The sequence below is a fragment of the Heteronotia binoei genome, chromosome 12, assembly GCF_032191835.1.
Source record: "Heteronotia binoei isolate CCM8104 ecotype False Entrance Well chromosome 12, APGP_CSIRO_Hbin_v1, whole genome shotgun sequence".
NCBI lineage: Eukaryota > Metazoa > Chordata > Lepidosauria > Squamata > Gekkonidae > Heteronotia > Heteronotia binoei.
The window spans coordinates 23,602,826-23,626,098 of record NC_083234.1 but is presented as its reverse complement, the minus strand read 5'-3'; the positions used below and the strand labels follow the sequence as shown (position 1 = coordinate 23,626,098).

General features: G+C 46.4%; 1 protein-coding gene across 3 annotated transcripts in view; it reads left to right on the top strand.

Moving 5' to 3' along the window:
• The window catches only part of FLI1 (Fli-1 proto-oncogene, ETS transcription factor), a 161,181-nt gene that overhangs the window by 104,648 nt on the left and 33,260 nt on the right, over positions 1–23,273 (top strand). For all 3 annotated transcript variants that reach the window (XM_060250838.1, XM_060250837.1, XM_060250839.1), the window contains exons 4-5: positions 3,017–3,220; positions 14,116–14,184. In XM_060250838.1, the coding sequence (XP_060106821.1) occupies positions 3,017–3,220; positions 14,116–14,184 (273 nt within the window). The remainder of the gene's footprint in view (positions 1–3,016; positions 3,221–14,115; positions 14,185–23,273) is intronic.

Sequence of the window (23,273 nt, the reverse complement as noted above, 5' to 3'; positions counted from 1 at the left end):
CCTGGAACCTTCTGTATGCAAAGCAATGTGCTCTACCAGTGAGCCATAGCCATTCTCCCCTTTTCATACTACATGGGAGGTAATTGATAGGGGTCAATTTCTGGAATAGTCTAAAAGCCCAATCTAAACCACCTTTTGGCCAACATGCCCCACTGGCTGAACATAAGATAAGCCATGTTGGAACAGGCCAATGGCCCACACAGTCCAACACTCTGTGTCACACAGTGGCCAATACACACACACACATACACACTGTGGCTAATAGCCACTGATGGACCTCTGCTCCATATTTTTATCCAATCCCCTCTTGAAGCTGGCTATGCTTGTAGCTGCCACCACCTCCTGTGGCAGTGAATTCCACATGTTAATCACCCTTTGGGTGAAGAAGTACTTCCTTTTATCCGTATTAACCTGACTGCTCAGCAATTTCATTGAATACCCACAAGTTCTTGTATTGTGAGAAAGGGAGAAAAGTACTTCTTTCCCTACTTTCTCCATCCCATGCATAATCTTGTAAACCTCTTTCATATCACCCCACAGTTGACGTTTTTCCAAGCTAAAGAACCCCAAGCGTTTTAACCTTTCTTCATAGGGAAAGTGTTCCAAACCTTTAATCATTCTAGTTGCCCTTTTCTGGACTTTTTCCAATGCTATGTGCTTTTTGAGGTGCGGTGACCAGAATTGTACACAGTATTCCAAATGAAACTGCACAATCGATTTATACAGGGGCATTAAGATACTGGCTGATTTGTTTTCAATTCCCTTCCTAATAATTCCCAGCATGGTGTTGGCCTTTTTTATTGCAATCACACACTGTCTTGACATTTTCAGTGAGTTATCTACCACAACCCCAAGATCTCTCTCTTGATTGGTCTCTGCCAGTTCACACCCCATCAACTTGTATTTGTAGCTGGGATTCTTTGCACTTGGCCACATTGAACCCCATCTGCCACGTTGACGCCCACTCACCCAGCCTCAACAGATCCCTTTGGAGTGCCTCACAATCCTCTCTGGTTCTCACCACCCTGAACAATTTAGTGTCATCTGCAAACTTAGCCACTTCACAGCTTACTCCCAACTCCAAATCATTAATGAACAAGTTAAAGAGCATGGGACCCAGTACCGAGCCCTGCGGCACCCCACTGCTTACCGTCCTCCACTGCGAAGACTGCCCATTTATACTCACTCTCTGCTTCCTATTAATTAGCCAGTTTTTGATCCACAAGAGAACCTGTCCTTTTACTCCATGACTCTTGAGCTTAGTAAGGAGCCTTTGATGAGGAACTTTATCAAAAGCTTTCTGGAAGTCAAGGTAAACAATATCTATTGGGTCCCCTTTGTCCACAGGTTTGTTCCCCCTCTCAAAGAACTGTAACAGGTTAGTGAGGCAAGATCTTCCCTTACAGAACCCATGCTGAGTCTTCCTCACTAACTTGTGTTCATCAATGTGCCTACTCATTCTGCCCTTGATAATGGCTTCTACCAACTTTCCCGGTATTGAAGTCAGACTGACTGGCCTGTAATTTCCTGAATCTCCTCTGGAACCCTTTTTAAAGATGGGGGTGACATTTGCTACCTTCCAGTCCTCAGGAACAGAGGCAGATTTCAATGAAAGATTACATATTTTTGTTAGGAGAACCACAAGTTTCAGAATTCTTGGATGTATGCCATCCGGACCTGGTGACTTGTTAGTTTTTAATTCATCAATCAGTTGTAGGACCTCCGCTCTTGTCACCTCAATCTGACTCAGGTCTTTCAACACCCCTTCCAAAATTAGTAATTCTGGAGTGAGCAAACATTTCTCATCTTCCACAGTGAAGACGGAGGCAAAAAATGCATTCAGCTTCTCAGCCACTTCCCTATCCTCCTTCAGTAATCCTTTTACCCCGTGGTCATCCAAGGGCCCCACTGCCTCCCTGGCTGGTTTCCTGCTTCTAATATATTTGAAGAAATTTTTATTGTTGACCTTTATGTTTTTTGCAATATGCTCCTCATAGTCCCTTTTTGCCTGCCTGATCACAGTCTTGCATTTGATTTGCCACAGCCTGTGTTCCCTTTTATTAATCTCACTTGGACTAGTCCTTCTTACCTTTTACAGCTTCCATTACTTTCTTTGTTAACCATGCAGGCCTTTTCTTATACCTGTTTGTGCCTTTCCTAACTTGTGGTATATATTTTATCTGAGCTTCTAGGATTGTAGTTTTAAATAGCCTCTGTATTCCAGCATGTCCTTTTAAGAGATCAGGATCATGCCAAGCCTTTAAGCATGTGCAAAGAGATACTGCCAGGGACTCAGGGGCATAGCCAGGATTTTAAAAGTCAGGGGGCACTCTTTCCTGTCCACTTGTCGCTTCTGGCAAAAAAAGCAGGCTTCACCCTTTCCCAGAAGTCAGGGAGCAGTGCCTCCACAGCCCCCCTCCACCGTGGCTACAAGCCTGCAGGGACTGCCCCTCACCTTTGGAATTTTCTTCATGTTTTTTATTTAAAACATTTCTATCCGGTTTATTTAAAACATTTCTATCCGGTTTGGAGAGCCGGTTTGGTGTAGTGGTTAAGTGTGCAGACTCTTATCTGGGAGAACCGGGTTTGATTCCCCACTCCTCCACTTGCACCTTCTGGAATGGCCTTGGGTCAGCCATAGCTCTGGCAGAGGTTGTCCTTGAAAGGGCAGCTGCTGTGAGAGCCCTCTCCAGCCCCACCCACCTCACAGGGTGTCTGTTGTGGGGGAGGAAGGTAAAGGAGATTGTGAGCCGCTCTGAGACTCTTCGGAGTGAAGGGCGGGATATAAATCCAATATCTTCTTCTTCTTCTATCCTGCTTTATCTTCTTCAAAACAAGGCTGCTGGGGATTTCTCCGAAGCCTACATATTTGGGAAAGTTGGGTAGCTATGGAATAAATAGCTATGGAATGAATAGTGGAAGAGACTGTAAGTCTAATTAAATGGATATTAGAAAAACACTTCTTTTTTTGTCCTAAAGCAAAAAGGTTCAATATTCTTCTTTTCTCTCCCACTAGATCCCACATTATGGACCCAGGAACATGTCCACCAGTGGCTGGAGTGGGCCATAAAAGAATACGGTTTGATGGAGATTGACACCAACCTTTTCCAAAACATGGATGGCAAGGAGCTGTGCAAAATGAATAAGGATGATTTCCTCCGGGCCACCTCTCTCTACAACACAGAAGTCCTGCTGTCTCACCTCAGTTACCTCAGGGAAAGTAAGCGGTTACTTTACTCTGTTTTTCTGCCAGGCCCATCAAATGAAAGCAATGTTTCTTAGTCTTTAGAGGCAAATAACTGAGGAAGCGAAGCAGCTGGGAGAGAAAAGGAAAGGAGAATGAAAACTGTTAGAGAAATGCCTGTCAACAGTAGTACAGTGGAATCTTTGCAAAATGGATGGATCCATTTGGCATCCTTTCTGTATTACGAAAAAAGTTGTTGTTTTTTTTTTTGCTGTTGAGTCACAACCAATTTATGGCAAGCCCTCAGCAGGTTTTCTTTTGGGGGATTGTTTTTTATTGTGTGTGTGTGTGTGTGCAAGCACATGCACCTGGAAGCCATGGTGACCTCCAGTGACTGACCCCTACTGGGGGCTTGGGGGATATTCAGGGAGGTGGCTGAATAAAGCCTGCCCCCACCTTCCGATTGCTGGTATTCCAAGGAAGTCTTTCATATAAGTACTTGCCAGAATGGACCCTGTTTAGCTTCTGAGATCTGATGAGATCAGGCTTGCCTGGGCTATCCAGGTCAGGGCACAAAGTCTTAGACTAGGATCTAGATAATGCAGGTTTGAATCCCCACTCTGCTATGAAAGCTTAATCAGTGATCTGACCTTGGACCAGTCATGAACTTTCAGCCTAACCTACCTCACAGGGTGGTTGTGAGGATAAAACGGAGGAGGGGAGAACAATGTAAGCTGCAGTGTGGAGAAACATGACATATAAACAAAACAAATAAACACATGAAGAAACGATTAGGGTTTGTAGAATCTTTCAGGATCAAGTGCCGTGTTTTACTGGAGAAAGTTTTCCTTCCAGACTTTCTCCAGTAGAACACGGCACTTGATCCCGAAAGATTCTACAAACCCTAATGATGTTACCAGCCGTGAAAACCTGAAATCTTTGATAACATGAAGAAACATCTCACCCCTTCCGTCAATTATCTCATCCCTCCTCTGTTTGAGTTTCACAATGGAGAGTATCTAGCCCAAGGTCATCCTGTGAGTTGCATGGCTGAGGGGGGATTTGAACCAGGGACTGGAGACTCAAAGTGGCTTACAATATTACTTTTCTCACCTCCTTTTTATCCTCACAACAACCCTGAAGTGGGGGGGGGGTAGCTTAGGTTGAGACAGACTGGCTCAAAGACAGCTAACAACAGAGTGAGGGTGGGAACCTAATCCAATACTTTAACCAGTACACCATGCTGGCTCCATATTAGAGGTGCCAGGCACAGCTCGGCAACCAGCAAGAAACAGGGTAGGGGGACATGGGGGGCAGTCATCAGAGTTGGTAGGACATCACGTCTGGGAAAACCTGGCTTTCCTTGGGAGTGATGTCACACTGTCAGCCTCAGCCTTTAATTCCACCCCCCCCCCCCCCACAACACACACACTGATGTTTCAAGATATGGGAGCCAATAGTGAAGGATTCTCCACCATTGGTGAGTGCCCGGTAGAAAGCAGAGATAGTTCCTAAGAGTTGGATCATTGAAATTAGTGATTCCAAGATGCCAGTAGTTGAAATTATTGATAGTCAATTTTTGAAGAACAACATTTTAAAATACAGTAGAACAAAGTAAGAGTCAAGTTCACCTTTAAGACCAACGAAGTTTTATTCAGAACGTAAGCTTTCATATGCAGGCATACAAAAGCTTATGTTCTGAATAAAACTTGGTTGGTCTTAAAGGTGCACTTGACTCTTACTTTGTTCTACTGCTTTAGGCTGCCCACTTGGATCTATTTTAAAATACAAGTTGATACATGAGAAGTATACTGATTCCTCACTAGCAGTCACTAGTGAGGAATCAAGATGAGTAACCATGTTGGTCTGTCTGTAGCGGCAGACAAGAACAAGAGTCCAGGAGCAACTTAAAGACGAACGCAATTTGTGGCAGGGAAGGAGCTTTCATGAGTCGCTGCTCACTTCTTCAGATATGAAAAGGGACTGCACAAAAGCCCGGCTTTTGTGGTCTTGGAAAGCCCTCTTTGCAACTGTTCCTGGCCTAGAGTTGCCAATCTCCAGGTGGTCGCTGGAGATCTCTTGGAAATACAACTGATTTCCCGGGGACAGAGATCGGTTCACCTGGAGAAAATGGCCATTTTGGAAGGCAGGCTTTGTGGCATTATACCCCACTGAAGCCCCCCCCCCTTCCCAAACCTCACCCTCCTCAGGCTCCAGCCCCAAAGTCTCCAGGTATTTCCCAGCCTGGAACTGGCAACCCTACTCCGGCCCCTATTTCCTTGCAGAGCAGCCAGTAAGATCAGGTGGCAGTTTTTGACAAGGGCAGCGCTACGTGATCATCTCCCTGCCAGCATCTTTGGCCAGCACTGAGGTGCCTCGACGAAGATACAAAAACTCGTCATCCTCATTAGAGCCAGCTCCTGCCTGCTCGTGGGCCAGGAAGGCAAGCTGGCTACTGGAGACAATTCCTTTTCCAAGCACTTGTTCTATGGCTGCCTAATGACAGTCTGGTTTCTGGATTTCTGGGTAACTCCCTTGCAGCTCAATGCCTTTGAAGAGAATTTATAGTTTTTTTCCAGCCTTAATTTCCAAGGGGAAGTTTTGGCACTGAGTTTCTCAACTGCAAAAAAAAAAAAGGCACTTTGCAAGATCTTCTTTTTTCCTTGTGACAAAGGCGGTTTCAGGATTCTTTTATCTAACAGGAATGCCCAAGATGGCACTTTGTTTTGGCTGGGTCAGAGAGCCAACCCCACATTCAACCTGCTTGTATGCAAATATTCTGCCTCTTGTCTCTATGCAGAAGAAGAAGAGTTGGTTTTTATCCCCTGCTTTTCTCTACCTTAAGGAGTGTGGGACCGATTCCCCACTAGCCTTATGCCGCTCTCCCACTCCTCTTCTCCGCAGGGCTTCCGTCAGATTTCACACTATCTGCCTCGGGGCTACAGCTTGCTTTGCCTTTTTTGCACAGCAAACTGTTGGAATACAAGCTATGCACATTTCAGACATTATAGAGTTAACTGTTTACCCGAAAGAGGAAATGATATGTAACCTAAACCCAAGTATGTGCAGAGTCTTCTTTGCCTGTGAAAGATGTAAATACAACATTGGTCAGAAAGGATGTTAGGTGTGAAATGCTTTGATCTTGTATGCAAACTGAATTGCTCTTCTTCCTGGCGAAATGCTCTTTGGGAAGAAGAACTGTTAGACAAAGGGTTGTATAATGTAGCCATGTAAAGGACAGACATAATTAGACTAGCTGGTATGCTGAATTGTTTTTCTTTTTTATCCCAAGTATCCTATCCTGATGTTTTCTAGTAAACTTTATTTCTTTTGATAAGCTTAAGCCTCGACTCCAATTATTGCCACTGCAAGCCTCTGAATTCAACGTGTATTTCCCATCGCAAACAGAAACCAGTTTTTAGAGGATCTTGTTTGCTGCACAAAAGAGCCGGAGCTAGTTGCAGCCCCGGGGCAGAGAGTGTGAAATCCGACAGAAGCCCCATGGAGAAGAGGAGAGTGAGAGCGGCATGAGGCTAGTCGGGACTCAGTTTCAGAGCAGCTTACAAGCACCTTCCCTTCCTTTCCCCACAACGGGCACCTTGTGAGGCAGGTGGGATTGAGAGAGCTCTAAGAGAACTGGGACTGGCCCAAGATCACCCAGCAGGCTTTACGTGGAGGAGGAGTGAGGAATCAAACCCGGTTCTCCAGATTAGAGTCCACCACTCTTGACCACTACACCACATTGCAAGTGCTCCTAGGATTGCTGACCTCCAAATAAGGTCTAGAGATTTCCCAGATTTTCCGCTGCTCTCCAGACTACACAGCTCAATTCCCACGGAAAAAATGACTCAGTCTCGTAGCTAACCAGGGGCCCACGGGGCCTGGCCCCCTGACAGTTTTGGGTGGCCCCTCACCTTCAGGCTGCTGCCTCCCTCCTGCGTGATTTCAATCACATGGGAGGGGCATCCAGGAGCAGCTGCTGCCCCTCCCATGCCATTTATAGGGCTCAGAAACCAGCTGATCGGTGGGGGTCTAAATTATGCAGGAGGGGTGGCAGGAGCAGTCACCAGTCTCCTGCACCATTTAAAGGGGCCCCTCCCCCATGGCCCCCTCCTCCTACCGCCCCTAGCTACGGGGCTGAAATGACTGCTTTGGAAGACAGACTCTGTGGCATTAGACTCCACTGAAGATCCTCCTCTCCCCAAACCCCACCCTCCCTAGGCCACACCCCTAATCTCTGGGCATTTCCCACCCCAGAGTTGGCAGTCCTAGCTCCTTCTGCCTGTCAAATTCATTTCCTGTCTTTGCAAACAGTTAAGTCCTGTACCAAAATTACAACGCCTACATGCCCCAGGGCACGTTGGTGGAACAAACAGATTCTACAGTCAAACTAGGACTTAAGCCCAAATTGATTATTGTTTTGGTGTAGTGGCTCTCGCAGAGTTGTCCTTGAAAGGGCAGTTGCTGTGAGAGCTCTCTCAGCCCCACCCACAGGGTGTCTGTTGCGGGGGGAGAAGATATAGGAGATTGTAAGCTGCTCTGAGTCTCTGATTCAGAGAGAAGGGCGGGGTATAAATCTGCAGTCTTCTTCTTCTTAACACAGGGGTGGCCAAACTTGCTTAATGTAAGAGCCTCATAGAATAAACACCAGATGTTTGAGATCCACAAGACATGAACATCAGATGAGGGAGGGAGGGAGGAAGGAAAAGAGATGAGGGAGAAGTGGAAAGAAAGCAACTTTAAATGCATTCTCTGGCAGCTTGCTTGACTTGGAGAAGTAATTTTGGCTCTTACGGAAGAGAGTGCTGAAGGCAACTAAATAGAAAATAAACTAAAGTTTCAGTTACTTGCATTGCTGCCTTCGGTTCCAGTTTACAGCTTCCAACACTTGGTCCACTCATCTTGATGTCTTGGAAGGAACAAAAGTCCACTCGGCTACTACTCTGAAATTCTTTTTTCAGTGTGGCGGTCAGTTAGTTCCAATGGCAGTGGAGGTTTATGATGCAAAAATACTGAAACCGTTAAGCCGTTGAGCGTTAAGTTTGGGGCGTATTTATGTCTTGCATAACCTACAAAGGGATGCCCCAAACTTAACCAAACTGTGCATGCCTTCCTTGGAAGTAGCAATGGTACTAGCAATTCATCTTCTGTTTGCTGAAGGACTTTGCACATAAAGGATAGTCATTTGGTATGAAATTAATGTCAGAGAATCTCCCAGTCACCTCTAATTCTTCCGGGGTGCTTTGGAAACTGCCATCCCAAAGGAAAGTGGGAAATGAGTAGGTACCTCCTACATGCAGCAGTGTCTGAGCTGAGAGCTCCGGTTCTTCTAGCTTCTGTTGATGAGGCCATCCAAGAGGGGAGCAGGAAGCAGCCAAGCTCCCTTCTGTCATGTCTGCATCGAGTCCAGCTGAAGCACACACTCGGGGAACATTTTATATTTAACTTTGTCATTCAGATTAGATTTTGACTCCCTCGAGCAGCATTGGAATCCACCTTTGGCTGAAAAGCAGGATGGAAAGGCCAATATGTTTTTTTAAATGGTGCAAGCAGTTAAAAGGGTGAACAGTGATGTCCTCCTGGGTGGAAATATTTGGGTAGAGATCCCTTTTGAAAGGGGTAATCCACTATCCTGTTTTATTGTAGGGAGCGATGGGGTAGCTGTTACTTTCCCCCTCAGTCTAGGGGAGGGGAGGATAGCTGAAAGGAAAAAATGGTATTCGATCCATTTTGTTAATCTATTACATTATTATCTCATCCTCCCTTCAAGGAACTTGGGGGCCGAGGACATAGTTCTCCCTTCCTCTGTTTCATCCTCTCAAGCCCTCTTGCGAGGTAGGCCAGGTAGGAGAGTGAGCAGGGCTTTTTTGGTAGAAGCAGCCAAGCAGGAACTCATTTGCATGTTAGGCCACACCCCCTGACACCACCATTGTTTCACATTGAGATTTTTTGTAGAGAAAGCCCAGCAGGAACTCATTTGCATATCAGGCCACACCTCCTGACACCAAGCCAGCCGGAACTGCATTCCTGCTCAAAAAAAGCCCTGAGAGGGAGTGACTGACCCAAGGTTACCCCGTGAGCTTCATGGCAAAGCAGGGAAACTTCACTCCTCACTGAAGCAGGAGCATGAATGACAACGGAATCGAGGTGCTTCTTGATCAATGTTCCTGCAAAGATCGCTGTTCCTGCTTGCAAAAGTAGCTAAAAAAACGCACTGCAGAATGTGAGGACTGATTCACAATTTTTTTTTTGATGCAAGGTTGAGGTCTGCACATATAACCAGAGGTGATGACAGGCTGGTATGGAGTGCCAGTCAGCAAGAGGCCCAAGTGATACCTCCTGTCTGTTTCATTTCATTTCTTTTCTGCCTTTCTCCTCAACAGGAGCCTCAAGCAGCATGCATCATTCTCCTCTCCTCTGTTCTGTCCTCACAACAACCTTCTAGAGGGTAGGTTAGAAGAAGAAGAAGATATTGGATTTATATTCCGCCCTCCACTCAGAGTCTCAGAGCGGCTCACAATCTCCTTTATCTCCCTCCCCAACAACAGACACCCTGTGAGGTGGGTGGGGCTGAGAGGACTCTCACAGCAGCTGCCCTTTCAAGGACAACTCCTGAAAGAGCTATGGCTGACCCAAGGCCATTCCAGCAGCTGCAGGTGGAGGAGTGGGGAATCAAACCCGGTTCTCCCAGATAAGAGTCCGCATACTTAACCACTACACCAAACTGGCTCTGGTTATGCTGAGAGTGTGGTGACTGGCCCAAGGTCACCCAGCAAGCTTCTGTGGCAGAGTGGGGATTGAAACGTGGAGTTTCCCAGATCCTACTCTGACTGACACTAACCGCTATACCACACTGGCCGTCAGGAAGCAAGTGACGGGAATGCTTGAAAACCTGAAGAGCCACTGCCTATCAGAACAGACAAGACCAACCTTTGTAGACGGAGCAGTGGTCCAAATTAGCAAGAGGCAGCTTCATATGTTTTTGTGTGAAGGTGCTCAGGGTTTCAGAGGAGAAGAAACAGATTTGCAGAAGCAATTTATGGGTCACATACTGTGTGGCAGCAAATGTGATGTACTGGTTAGAGTGTGAGCAGGGCCTGGCTAACTTATGGTGCCCCCACCCCCCCACCACCACACTGATAACATCAGAGGTGGAATTCTAGCAGGAGCTCCTTTGCTTATTAGGCCACACATCCCTGATATAGCCAATCCTCCAAGAGCTTACAAAAAAAGAGCCTTGAAAGCTCTTGGAGGATTGGCTATATCAGGGGTGTGTGGCCTGATATGCAAAGGAGCTCCTGCTAGAATTCCACCCCTGGATAACATCACTGAGTCACAGGAGGGGGTGCCCAATTCGGTGCACCCAGAAGGCTGGCAGCCTAGGCAGTCTCCTAGTTTGCCTAGTGGCAGGGCCGGCTCTGAGTGTAAGATTACAATGTGGGGAACCTGTGTTCACATCCCCCGTTCCACCAGAGTCTGCCTGATGCAGACCTGTTGCAGTCTTTCAGTCTCCCATGCCTCAGAGGGAAGGAGATACATTCATGTCACCGTGTGGTCTTTGGAGGAAGGATGGGATTTTAAAAAATGGACCCAATGAATGGGTAGCTCCAGAATAGGGTTGCCAGGTCTGTGTTGGAAAATACCTGGAGAGGGTGAGGTTTGGGGAGGGGTAAAATGCCGTGGGGTGCAATGCCTCAGCAGGGTAAAATGCCGTGGAGTCCACCCTTCAAAGTAGCCATTTCCTCCAGTGGAGCTGATCTCTGCCAGCTGGAGATAAGTAGTAAAAGTGGGAGATCTTCAGGCCCCACCCGGAGGCTAGCAACTCTATCCTAGAAGCAGGGCCACCAATGATAATCTCAACAGAGGGACAGGTTCGTATGGGATATTAGTTGTTCAGTTGCGCAGTCGAGTCTGACTCTTTGCGAGCCCAAGGACAAAGTCACACCAGGCCCTCCTGTCTTCCACCATCCTCCAAATTCTGCTCAAATTTGTGTTAGTTACATCACTAACGCTGTCCAGCCATCTCATCTTTTGCCGTCCCCTTCTTCTTTTGCCTTCTGTCTTCCCCAGCATCAGGGTCTTCTCCAGTGAGTGCTCCCTTTTCACTTGGTGGCCAAAGTAGTGATTCCTTATAAACAGGAGTCCTCCTCGTTTATGGCAAAGGTTATATAAGCAGGATATAATGGGAGCTGGGCCTCGGTCGTGAAATCTACATTCTGGGTTAGGACTTGGATTTGGGGAACAAGACACAGTGTAATCCTAAAACGTGTTCCTGGGACGAAACCCCATTGAACAGAACTCTGTACAATTCTGAAAATACCTGCTTAAGGTTGCTCTCCAAAGCACCTTTTTGAGTACATGCAGAGTGCTTTTCCCCTCGTCACTAAGTCTCTATGAGCCCACACCTGGACTTAAAGCCAATGCCTCCCCAGTCTGGAAATTGTGGCTGCACCCCAGAACCACTCCTTTAGATATTAAACCTTGGGATTCTGGCTTTCCCATCCGTCTCCTGCCCTGTAAGCCCTTGCCGTCTCTGGTTCCCTTTCTCTCTTCTTCCCCTCCCTTTTTCATTTAAAGCTGTTAATAGGAAACACATTTTTCCCCTCCTTTTCTGGTGTTCCCACCAGAAACCTCAGACTGTTGGGCAAAGGTGAGAACTTCTAGCAATAAACTGGGGCCGAGGTTCTCCCTTTCAGCTGGCCCAGCTTGTGTCGTTCAGGGCAGAATGGCCCAAGCTCTATCTGACAAGTTCATTTAACAGTAATTCTCTCTGTCCCCTTCCCCACCCCCCACACACACCAATTCACTGCATCTCAGCGGCATAAGCGGGCTGTTTAATCACTGGGAGTCTCGTCTCATGGTAGTTAAGAAGGGTGATGGGTATTGGGTATGCTGAGCTTGGAAATCAGGATCCCCTTCCACTCAGCCTGAAAATATGGCAGGCATATATTATTCTCTTCTTGGGTATTTGCAAAAAGTACATACCGCCCCCCCCCCAAAAGAAAGCCCTTCAGTCATAAATATATAAGTACAGGCAGTCCTTAAAGAGCCAGCCACAGAGCAGTGGATACACTTTTAGTGTTTGATCTGAGTGACCCAGGTTCCAATCCCCATTTTGCCATGGGAGCTTGCTGGAGGCCTTTAAGCCAGTCATTCTCTCAGCTTGACCTACCTCAGAGGATGGTTGCTGTATGGATGGAGGAAAAACTGAGGAGGGGAGAACAATGTTGGAAGATGCTTTGTGTCTCCACAGGGGTCAAAAGCAGGGAATGAATGAATGAATGAATGAATGAATGAATGAATGAATGAATGAATGAATGAATGAATGAATGAATGAATTTCCAGATTTACTTCCTAATAATTAATCCTTAGATCCTGGGAACCAGGTTATTAACTTTCAAGTGGGCTCTGGAGTTCTCCCAGGATTATAACCAGGGCGTTTTTTGTAGCAGGAACTCCTTTGCATATTAGGCCACACACTTCTGATGTAGCCAATCCTCCAAGAGCTTACAGTAGGCCCTGTACTAAGAGCCCTGTAAGCTCTTGGAGGATTGTACATCAAGGGTGTGTGGCCTAATATGCAAAGGAGTTCCCGCTACCAAAAAAGGCCCTGATTATAATTGATCTCCAGATGACCAAGCTCTTTTCCCCTGGAGAAAATGTCTGCCTTGGAATGCAGACTCTATGGCATTATGCCCCTCTGAGGTTCCTCCCCTTCCTCAAGTTCCTTCCTCTGCAGGCTCCAACCCCAAATCTCCAGGGACTTTCTGACCCAAAGATGGCAACCATATCTGAGAAAGACCTTTCTCTTCTCAGTTAGATGGAAATAACATAGAGTTATACAGATCAGTGTTCTGAGTCAGTATGAAGCAGTTTCACAGGATTATAGTGAAGAGGATTTTGCTAGGGTGTGCCATTCCAGCAGACACATGCAGAAGAATGGCCAGTGAGGTGTAATGCTGGACTAGGACTGGTGAGACCTGGGTTCAAGTCCCAGCTCGCTGTGAAACTTCCTGAGTGACCTCAGGCTAATCATTCTCTCCCAATCTAACCTACCTTGCAGGATTGTCATGAGCACAAAGCCGGACAAGGGAAGAACCACGTACGTCACTCTTTTTTCCTCAAAGTAAGAGTGACAGTAAAATGAACTAAATTAATAAATCCATGGCATTGGCCCCTGTGACTGGAGTGCTTTAGAATTTGGGGGTGGAGCATCCTTTGTTTGAATATTCTGCACTTAAATACTCCCCCTACCATCACCATGCCTGCTTTCCGCAGGCATGAAATTCTTTTATGCAGGGACATTTTCAAACATGAGATCTCCCCTCGGCCTTCTATACTTTATTAATCTGACTGTTTAAAAAATGCTGACATGGATCAGCAGAAATGACTGACGTTCTGTTACTTTAGTGTCTCCTTTGAGATGTATGAGCCATGGGAAAGGCAGCAAAGACAGACAGGGGTTCAGCCATTTATCCAACTGACAGGGAAACTTTCCGACTAGAAGTGTTAGTGGATGTACCTTACCCCAAACTGCTAATGGTCATGGGGATGGTTACTTCTAAGGAAATGGCAAAGAAGAAAGCATGTTCCAGCAACACACTTACATCAAAGTAAGCCTACCTTTCTCATTATTTCTTAATTAGATGCGGAAGTCCAGTTATGTGGTTTGACTTTGAGATAAGAGATGCCACCCTGAAAGTCAAACTACATAACTGGACTCCCTTCTCACACAAAGCCAGGAAACCTTTCTTTCCTGCTTCCTTCTTCTGCTTGCAGCCCAGCTCCCTTCAAAGACAAAAACACAACTGTGGATAGCTGTAATGTAAAAATCTCCCTGAATCTCCCAGCATTTTCTGTAAACAGTGCAAAATATACTCTTTATTTGTGACTAAATTTCATTTTCTTTGTTTCCTTTCCTCACCCCCCAGGTAGCTCATTGTTGTCCTACAACACACCAGCCCACACAGAGCCTTCCTCACGACTCAGTACCAAAGAAGGTGAGTTTCTTTCACTTAGCTATTTCACATCTTATGAATAGCTTCTCTAGTATTAAAGTTTAGTTTTGAAATTGACAGACTGCTTTATAGTTTGTGCCTCTGTAAAGCCAACCAAACCCAGTCCCATCCTAAGTATGTTTACTTAGAATCAAGTCCATTTGAAATAATGTCTTTCCAAGCAAATATAAATAGCGTCAGTTGCTTACATATAAGGTTGAAATCACAGTTCTGGCACATACTGGGAGAGATTCTACCAGACTGGCATCACATCAAGACAGTGAAGTCACTTCCAATGCACACTGGAAGTGACATCATTGAGTTGGCGTGACTCTCTAGGATTCACCAAAAAAACCTCTGTGATTCAACCCTAGAGTTTAGGGCAAATCCTAGAATGATGCAATGCTGAATCACATTTCCATTTTTCCTCCACCTCCCTGTCAAGCAGTGACAGGGAGCAGGGAGATTTCTCTTGCCCAAAGCTGGGAAATGAAAACTCTGCCTACAGACCAAGGGGAAAAACAGATGAGGGATCCTCTAAAATCTTTCCTGATGACATCCTCCATGGACTTCTGCTTGCCTGGAGAATTTGTGTAGTTCACTGAGTGAAATATGCTTCACTTTTCTGGCAGAATACACCATTTCTGCCTGCTCTCTTTCAACCAGGGAATTTTGGGCTTTAGCTAAGTCATGCCTTTGAGACTGCGTCTTCCAGCATGAGGCACACACTTTATTTAAAATAAATTCTGCAAAAGGTTATGTCTCGTCATTCTGCCTGATTCCCACATCCTGCAGCAGCTGACTCCATTTCCCCTCGCAATCACTTAATCTAAATCCCAGCTTCACCCGGGGTTTATAAGCCTAACCCTCTCCACCTACAGACAAGCCAGCAGAGTCTGTTTCAGTTTAAGGTTTGCCAGTTCAGAGTGTGCACTGTGAGCTGATGAGTTTGGCTTAAGAAACATGCCTGGAACTTCACATTATTAGAGATCCTGCCTTTTTTTTTTCTTTCCCCCCAAATTGTCTAAATCTGTGTTTAAAAAAACAATAAAAGAGGTTTTTCTTTTCTTTAAAAATGCCCTTTGTGTGGAAATATAAGCTTGTAATGTGCAAGCTTATTGAAAGTTTGGTTTTTAAAAAAAAACCCACCAAACCCAGCATTTAAACGTCCTTGCCTATGCAAAATGCCGATTCTGAACGCCCTGCTTCAGCTTGGCCAGCAGCAGCAAAGCTGAATTGTATTGGCTTTGCAGTAGCACCTTCAGTAGATGCTCAGACTAGGGTTTTGGGAGGCCCTCAAGGAGAAGAAGTTCCACAGCTTCAAGGGTATCATTCTTTTGCTTTGCCTAAGTTGAACTTGTTTGGTTCCTGAAAAGAAGAGCCTCAGTAAGGGAGCTGGTTATATAGTTCCCATTTTCCTATTTAGACACACTGAGCCTCTGTGAATGAAAGGGGATCCCACTCTTTGTTGTCGCGACAGTAGGACCGATTTCCCACTAGCCTTATCCACTCTCACGCTCCTCTTCTCCGCGGACCTTCCATCAGATTTCACACTATCTGTCCCGGGGCTGCAACTAGCTTCACCTTTTTCGCGTGGCAAACAGAAACTGGTTTTTAGAGGATCTTGTTTGCTGCGCAAAAGATGCGGAGCGAGTTGTAGCCTCGGGGCAGCTTATGCAAAATCCGACAGAAGCCCCACTGAGAAGAGGAGAGTGAGAGCGAGGTAAGGCTAGTGGGAAACCGGTGTAGGTTTAGGGTGGCATCTTTAAACCACTCTGATGCACGGGAAAACGAGTAAGTCTGGGTGAAATTTTAAGGAAGGATTGTGTTTCTGGGCACAATTCAGCATGCTGGTTCTAAATGGCTTGTGGCTAGGTTATTTTTAGAGGCTGCCTCCACCCATATTATCTGGCCTACCGATTAAGATCCTGTTCTGAAGCCCTGCTCTTTGTACTCCAGGCCTTCAGAGACGAATGGCAACATGCTTTTCTGTGATTGCACCTCACCTTTGGAATGCCCTCCCATTTGAGGCCACCTAGTGCCTAGGTTACTTTCTTCTAGGAGCCAGGACAAAAAGTTTTTGCTCTCTGGGCTGGAGCTAAATGCTTTATGGTCTGCTTCTGGCTGGTTTATCAACATCATTTTAGGCTGCCCAGAATGTATTTTATGCTATTGTTGTAATTATATTGATGGTTTGGTTTTATACATGTTTATTGTTGTGATATTTATGTTATTGCACAATTGTTACGAAAGATATCCACACACACACAATACCTATATAGTAAGCAGGGCTTTTTTTGAGCAGGAACACACAGGAATGCAATTCCAGCTGGCTTGGTGTCAGGGGTGTGGCCTAATATTCAAATGAATCCTTGCTGAGCTTTTTCTTCAAAAAAGCCCTGTGCAAAACAATGGTAACATCAGAGGGTGTGGCCTAATAATCAAATGAGTTCCTGCTGGGCTTTTTCTACAAAATAAAAAAAAACCTGATTGTAAGTCTGCAGAGATAACACACAATTACTCTAGGGTTGCCAAGTCCAATTCAAGAAATATCTGGGGACTTTGGGGGTGGAGCCAGGAGACATTAGGGATGGAACCAAGATCAAGGCTGTGACAAGCATAATTGAACTCCAAAGGGAGTTCTGGCCATCACATTTAAAGGGACGGCACACCTTTTCAATGCCTTCCTTCCATAGGAAATAATGAAGGATAGGGGCACCTTCTTTTGGGGCTCATAGAATTGGACCCCCTGGTCCAATCTTTTTGAAACTTGGGGGGGGGTATTTTGGGGAGAGGCACTAGATACTATACTGAACATTTGGTGCCTCTACCCAAAAAACAGCCCCCCTAGAGCCCCAGATACCCGCAGATCAATTCTCCATCATTTTCTATGGGAATAAATCTCCATAGGGGATAATAGAGTTCCCAGAAGACATTTCCCTCCCCTCCCCCCGCTTTCTGACGACCCTGAAGCGGGGGGGGGAGGGCCTCCAAACCAGGGGATCCCCTGCCCCCACCTGGGGATTGGCAACCCTAAATTACTCATGTTTGGTTTCTTGCTTTCTGTTTGGTTCCTGAGATTTGATCTGAGCCCTCAGTCAGTGAAGGGTTAAGCCTAGGACTGCCAAGCCCCCAGTCCAGGCGGGGAATTGGGCCGGTGAGGGGAACCTCTCCCTACATCGCTGGTGCGATGACATCACCCGGAAGTGACGTCATCAAAATGACAGTGCCTGTGCAGGGCCACTCTAGGCATTTCCGGGAAAACTCTAGTTTTCCCGGACGCTCTAGCCATTTCGGAGGGAAAACTCTATAGTGCTCTATGGTGCAACACGTGTGCGAAAGTCCTCCGCTCTGGCAAGCTGGGTACTTGGCAACCCTAGTTAAGCCTTCTCCTGACATCATATCCCAAACAGAAATCTTCCCCCACCAAACTATTAGCTACAGGAAAGGGAAAAGGCTATTGTACCAATAGTTTTTCTTAACTTTGTGCATATGGTGTGTGGGGGGCGGGAGAGACGGTTTGTATAAAGGAAATTACTCTGCCGCTGTGCATTTAACCTCAACCGTCTGCCTTAAAGACCAATCGAGGCACTAAAAGGTCAACATTGCTTGCCTCAACACCACAATCCCAACCCAAATCCACCCCCCTCGGCTGCTTTTCACCACTAAAATACAAGCTGAAGCATGCACCCCCAGCTCACTCTCCAGTGTATTTGCCCCACTCATTTTCCATGGGCAAAATAGAGAGTTCTTCCTGCCTCATTTTATCCTTCCAGCATCCCTGTGAGGTAAGCTAGGCTGAGAGAGGGAGAGAGTAACAGACTCAAGACCACCCGGCAAGCTTCATGGCAGAGCGGGGATCTGAACCCAGGTCACCCTGAGCAGTCTAACCCAGACATCTCACAGACTCTCAATGTAACAAATTGTTTGGCTTTGAGAAATAACATCATCACCACCTTGTGAATTTCCCTCCCCACATGAATGGCTGCTGTTGTTGGGTGTGGGTGGGACACAGAACAGTTTGGTATAGTGGTTAAGTGTGCAGACTCTTATCTGGGAGAACTGGGTTTGATTCCCCACTCCTCCACATGCACCAGCTGATGTGACCTTGAGTCAGCTGCAAGTTCTCTCAAAGCTGTTCTGCTCCAGAGAAGTTCTGGGAGAGCTCTCTCAGCCCCACCTACCTCACAGGGTGTCTGTTGTGAGGAGGGGAGGGGAGGGGAAGGGAAAGAAGATTTGTAAGCCACTCTGATTTGTAAGCATCTCCTCCTCCTCCTCCTCTTCTTCTTCTTCTCACACGCAAATTTGTAAGCCACTCTGATTTGTAAGCATCTCCTCCTCCTCCTCCTCTTCTTCTTCTTCTCACACGCAAATTGACATGAAGCACTTTGGTAACCCTCAGCCTTTCTACCTAACAGGGAATGGAGCAATGTGTGCACAGCCCTGAGCACATTGGGAAAGGGGCAGGATTTAAAAAATTATTAGGCCAGGGAACTGACCTTGTGCCATTTTGCCCTCAGAAGGGGATGTTCTGTGATTCCAAGGCTATGTTTTTTACCTCAGCCATCTGCCTCAGAGACTGAGAGAAGCGCGCCCTCTAACCCACCCTATGCACTGTGGATTAATACACTTTGCAGGTGCTCCTTTTGTCTCAGAAGCGACTGCCCACTTCAGCCGCCCGTCTCCCGGCCCCTGCTTCTCCTTGCAGCCCCCAGCCCTCAGAAGAGAAAACATGTTTGCAAAGGTAGCGACAAAGGTCCTCGCTCTCAACGTCTGACTCCCTTTCGAGCCAAAGAGTTTATCTATTTAAAAATAATAATAATAAAAGCTGGCTCAGACAAAGCAAACACCCAAGCCTAAGAGCCTCTGCCTCGCCTGGGCACTTGGTGCTCTTCGGGTGCTGTGACAGGTGTGACTGCCATTGTAAACACAACCAGGGAAACCAAGAGAGAGCCAGACTGTAAAAAATGACACTTCTGCCCATTCAGTTTGATTGTCGCTTTGCTCATTCGCAGGGGCTGTGTTAGCCTGAACAAAAGTGAATTGTGGTGTTTAGATATTTCTGGGCAGCTTGTTCAAAAGGGTGTCTTAAATTTGAGCCCATGGGAAGACTTTCCCCAGTTTTTTCCCCTTACTGTACGAAAGTGGATTGTGAATGAATTGCCAAAAAAAGCTGCAAGTTTGATGGGGGTGGGGGGGAGAATGGGACTGATATCCAGAAAGCCCTTTGTTCAAGACCCTGATGATCCACATCTGTTGCAAAGCCCATTCAGGCAAATATTGTCTCTCGTCCCCTTCATACAGTGCATGAAGTTAAAACCAGACGAATTCATAATTACAGCAATAAAAAAAAGCCCTTGGTTGTCAGTGCTCACAATTAAGCTCGGAGAATTTATCAAATGGATCCCATATTTGAGTTCAAAGGGACCAGTGTAATTTGCATTTTTGGTAAATACCCTTCACTGTTTGAGGTACCTTATTGAACATCCGACTGATTCTCATTTATGGCAAATACCTAGATTTATACCACCACCATCTTGCAACGGTTGATTGGTCTCTAATTTTCCAGTAAATCCAGGATGCTGAATCTTGTAAAATAAGCTCATAAACTTATTGCTTTATGCTCCTAACTTCAATAAACAGTAGGAGATTCTAGTAATAGCCTCTGCCAGGCAGGTTTCCCTGTGAAAAAAGGAGTTACTCGGAACATGCAATATTGTTTTGCTTGCAGATATACCTGTTGAAAAGCAGGAAACGAAGCTGCAGCAGTAGTGATCATTAAAGCAGCCTTCAGAGCAATCAGAGCAAACAAGCATACTCCCCCCCCCAAAAAAAATTCTACCTTGCCAGCAAGTTGTAAAAAAAATAGATATAATTCTCATTTGCTGGCCACAATCCAAATTGCACCCCTTTCCTGCGGCACAGGATAATTTCACAAAAACTGTACATTGGTTTTCAATCAGTTAATTTTCAGAGCCCCTCCCTAACTGGGGCAAATATTTATTTATTTATTTATTACTTTCAATTTATATCCCGCTCTCTCCGCAAGCGGACTCAGGGCGGCTTACAACATCATAAAATACAATCAATCCAATAAAATATATAAAACCATAATTTACTTATATCAATTTTAAAACCATTCTAAGGCGCTGTTTCAATACAGTTATAGGCAGTATTGAATTCTCGACTGTGATCGCCAGCATTCTATAAGATGTCCGGTGGCAGCCCTTTTTCAGTCAAACAGCAAAAGCCTGTTTAAACAGTTCGGTCTTACAGGCCCTGCGGAATGCAGACAAATCCCGCAGGGCCCTTATGGCTTCTGGAAGGGTGTTCCAAAGTTCTGGTGCTGCCACCGAAAAAGCCCTGGATCTCATCACACACAGCCTGGCTTCTTTTGGGCCAGGGGCGGACAACAGATTTTTTGTCCCTGATCGCAGTGCTCTCTGGGGGATATATGGGGAAAGGCGGTCCCGTAGATAGGCAGGTCCCTGACCATAAAGGGCTTTGAAGGTTAATACCAACACCTTGAAGTGAACTCGGAACACAACAGGCAACCAGTGCAGCTCCCTCAGCACTGGCTGAATGTGCTCCCATCGCAGCAGCCCCATTTAACAGCTGTGCCGCAGCATTCTGCACTAGTTGTAGTCTCTGGGTTAGCATCGAGGGTAGCCCCATGTAGAGAGCATTACAGTGATCTATTCTTGAGGTGACCGTAGCATGGAACTGGAATGGATAGCACTGGAACTATGAAACTGCCTTATACTGAGTCAGATAATTGGTCCATCGTGCTCAGTGTTGTCTCAGGCTGGCAGTGGCTTTCTGGGGTCTCAGGCAGAGGTCTTTCACATCCCTTCCTAGCTGAGAGCCAGTCTGATGTAGTGGTTAAGTATGCGGACTCTTATCTGGGAGAACCAGGTTTGATTCCCCACTCCTCCACTTGCACCTGCTGGAATGGCCTTGGGGCAGCCATAGCTCTGGCAGAGGTTGTCCTTGGAAGGGCAGCTGCTGTGAGAGCCCTCTCAACCCCACCCACCTCACAGCGTATCTGTTGTGGGGGAGGAAGATAGAGGAGATTGTGAGCTGCTCTGAGATTCGGAGTGGAGAGCAGGATATAAATCCAATATCATCTTCTTCTCTTTTAAATGAAGATGCTGGCGATTGAACCTGGGACCTGCTGCATGGCCCAAGGGTAAGACTGAAGCCATCTCTCCCCACTCTGCACCAGAAGAAGGTGCCACCATTAGCAGAACAGATAAATTTTTATTTTTTTTTATTTAGCGGATTTATATTCCACCCTCCCTCATGTGGGCTCAGGATGGCTCACAGGCATAAAAACAGTTACAATACAACAATAAAATTAATACTCTGCAATTAAACAACACCACATAACTCAGTAAAAATGTAATACAGGTAGGGCGGGTACATTTTGTAGACTAAACACAGTTATCGGCCCAAATGTAATAGTTCAGGTGGTAAGTCATTGCGAAGGAAGGCAGTAGATGGTTTGGACAGTAAGAAGAAGACACCTGCTTGCCTCAGACGAAGGCCTGGCAGAAAAGCTCTGTCTTACAGGCCCAACAGAATGGTAACAAGTCTGGTAGGCTCCGGATCTCCATGGGGAGCTGATTCCACCATGTCAGGACCAGGCCTGAAAAAGCCCTGGCCCTGGTTGAGGCAAGACAGACGTCCTTTGGGCCAGGGATGGCCGGAAGATGTTGATTGGCAGATTGCAACTGTCATATGGGGAGAGGAGGTCCCACAGGTATGTCGGACCCAGGCTACGTAAGGCCTTAAATGTCCATGGGGTCCAATTAACTGGATGTATTCCCTGGCCTGAAAGCCATCTGGCTGTCCTCCACCAGAACCAGGTAGGGTGGCCAGGTTTTGCCTGGCTGCCTACGTACCAAAGAGGTTTGGTTTTTTTTCTACCAAAATGCTAGAACGCCCCACGTGACGTGCCCAGCATGATTACATAAGTTCTGGGTGATGTCACTGCCCTGGGCACATTGGGCGCTGATGGAGTTCTTTGGGGGTGAGGCTCCCCTGCCGGCCAATCCTGTGCCAGTGGGTTGGAGGCCCTGGAATTGGGGAAAACCCTGCCACCCAGCAGGAAGCTGGAAACCCTAGGACCAGGGCCTTTTCAGCCCTGGTCCCGGCCTGGTGGAACTCTCTGCCTGGGGACATCTGTGCCCTGCAGGACCTGGTACAGTTCCTCAGGGTCTGCAAGAAGGAGATGTTCTGCCAGGCTTATTGTTGAGGACAGGAACAGTTCACCATCAAGTCTGGCCTCATCTCTCGCCCCTCTCCCCCGCAGGGAGGGTACAAACTGAAACCAGATGCCTTCAGGCCAACATTTTGTTGCAGTGCATCGTTTTGTTTTATTGAATTTGTTTAAACAGTTTCATTTGGGAGGGACGGTGGCTCAGTGGAAGAGCATCTGCTTGGTAAGCAGAAGGTCCCAGGTTCAATCCCCGGCATCTCCAACTAAAACGGGTCCAGGCAAGTAGGCTTGAAAAACCTTAGCTTGAGACCCTGGAGAGCCGCTGCCAGTCTGAGTAGACAATACTGACATTGATGAACCGAGGGTCTGGTTCAGTAGAAGGCAGCTTCGTATGTTCATAATTATTGATTTGCTGCTATATATTGTACTCTGCTCTGATCTGTCTGGGGGGGGGTATGTCATAACTTGAATAAATCATTAGGTGGCCAGGTCTCCCGCTATAATGATTACCACCATTTCCCACCAGTGCTTCACTGGCCTGTAATGGGAAAGGGGGGGGGGGGTTACTGGTATCCATGATGTTACCAGGATAAATCTTTGCCCCAATATAATGACATCCCTTCTGGTATTTCACAAGAAGTGCTGTCATGATCTAGCACAGGAGTGGCCAAACTTGGTTAGTGTAAGAGCCACACAGAATAAATGTCAGATGTTTGAGATCCGCAAGACATAAACATCAGATGTTTGAGAGCCACAAGACGGACGGATGAAAGGAAGGAAGGAGTGGAAAGAAAGCAACTTTAACTTTAAATGCATTAACTAAGCCACTAGCTGGCTTGGCTTGGAGAAGTGCTTTAAAGAGACAAATGCC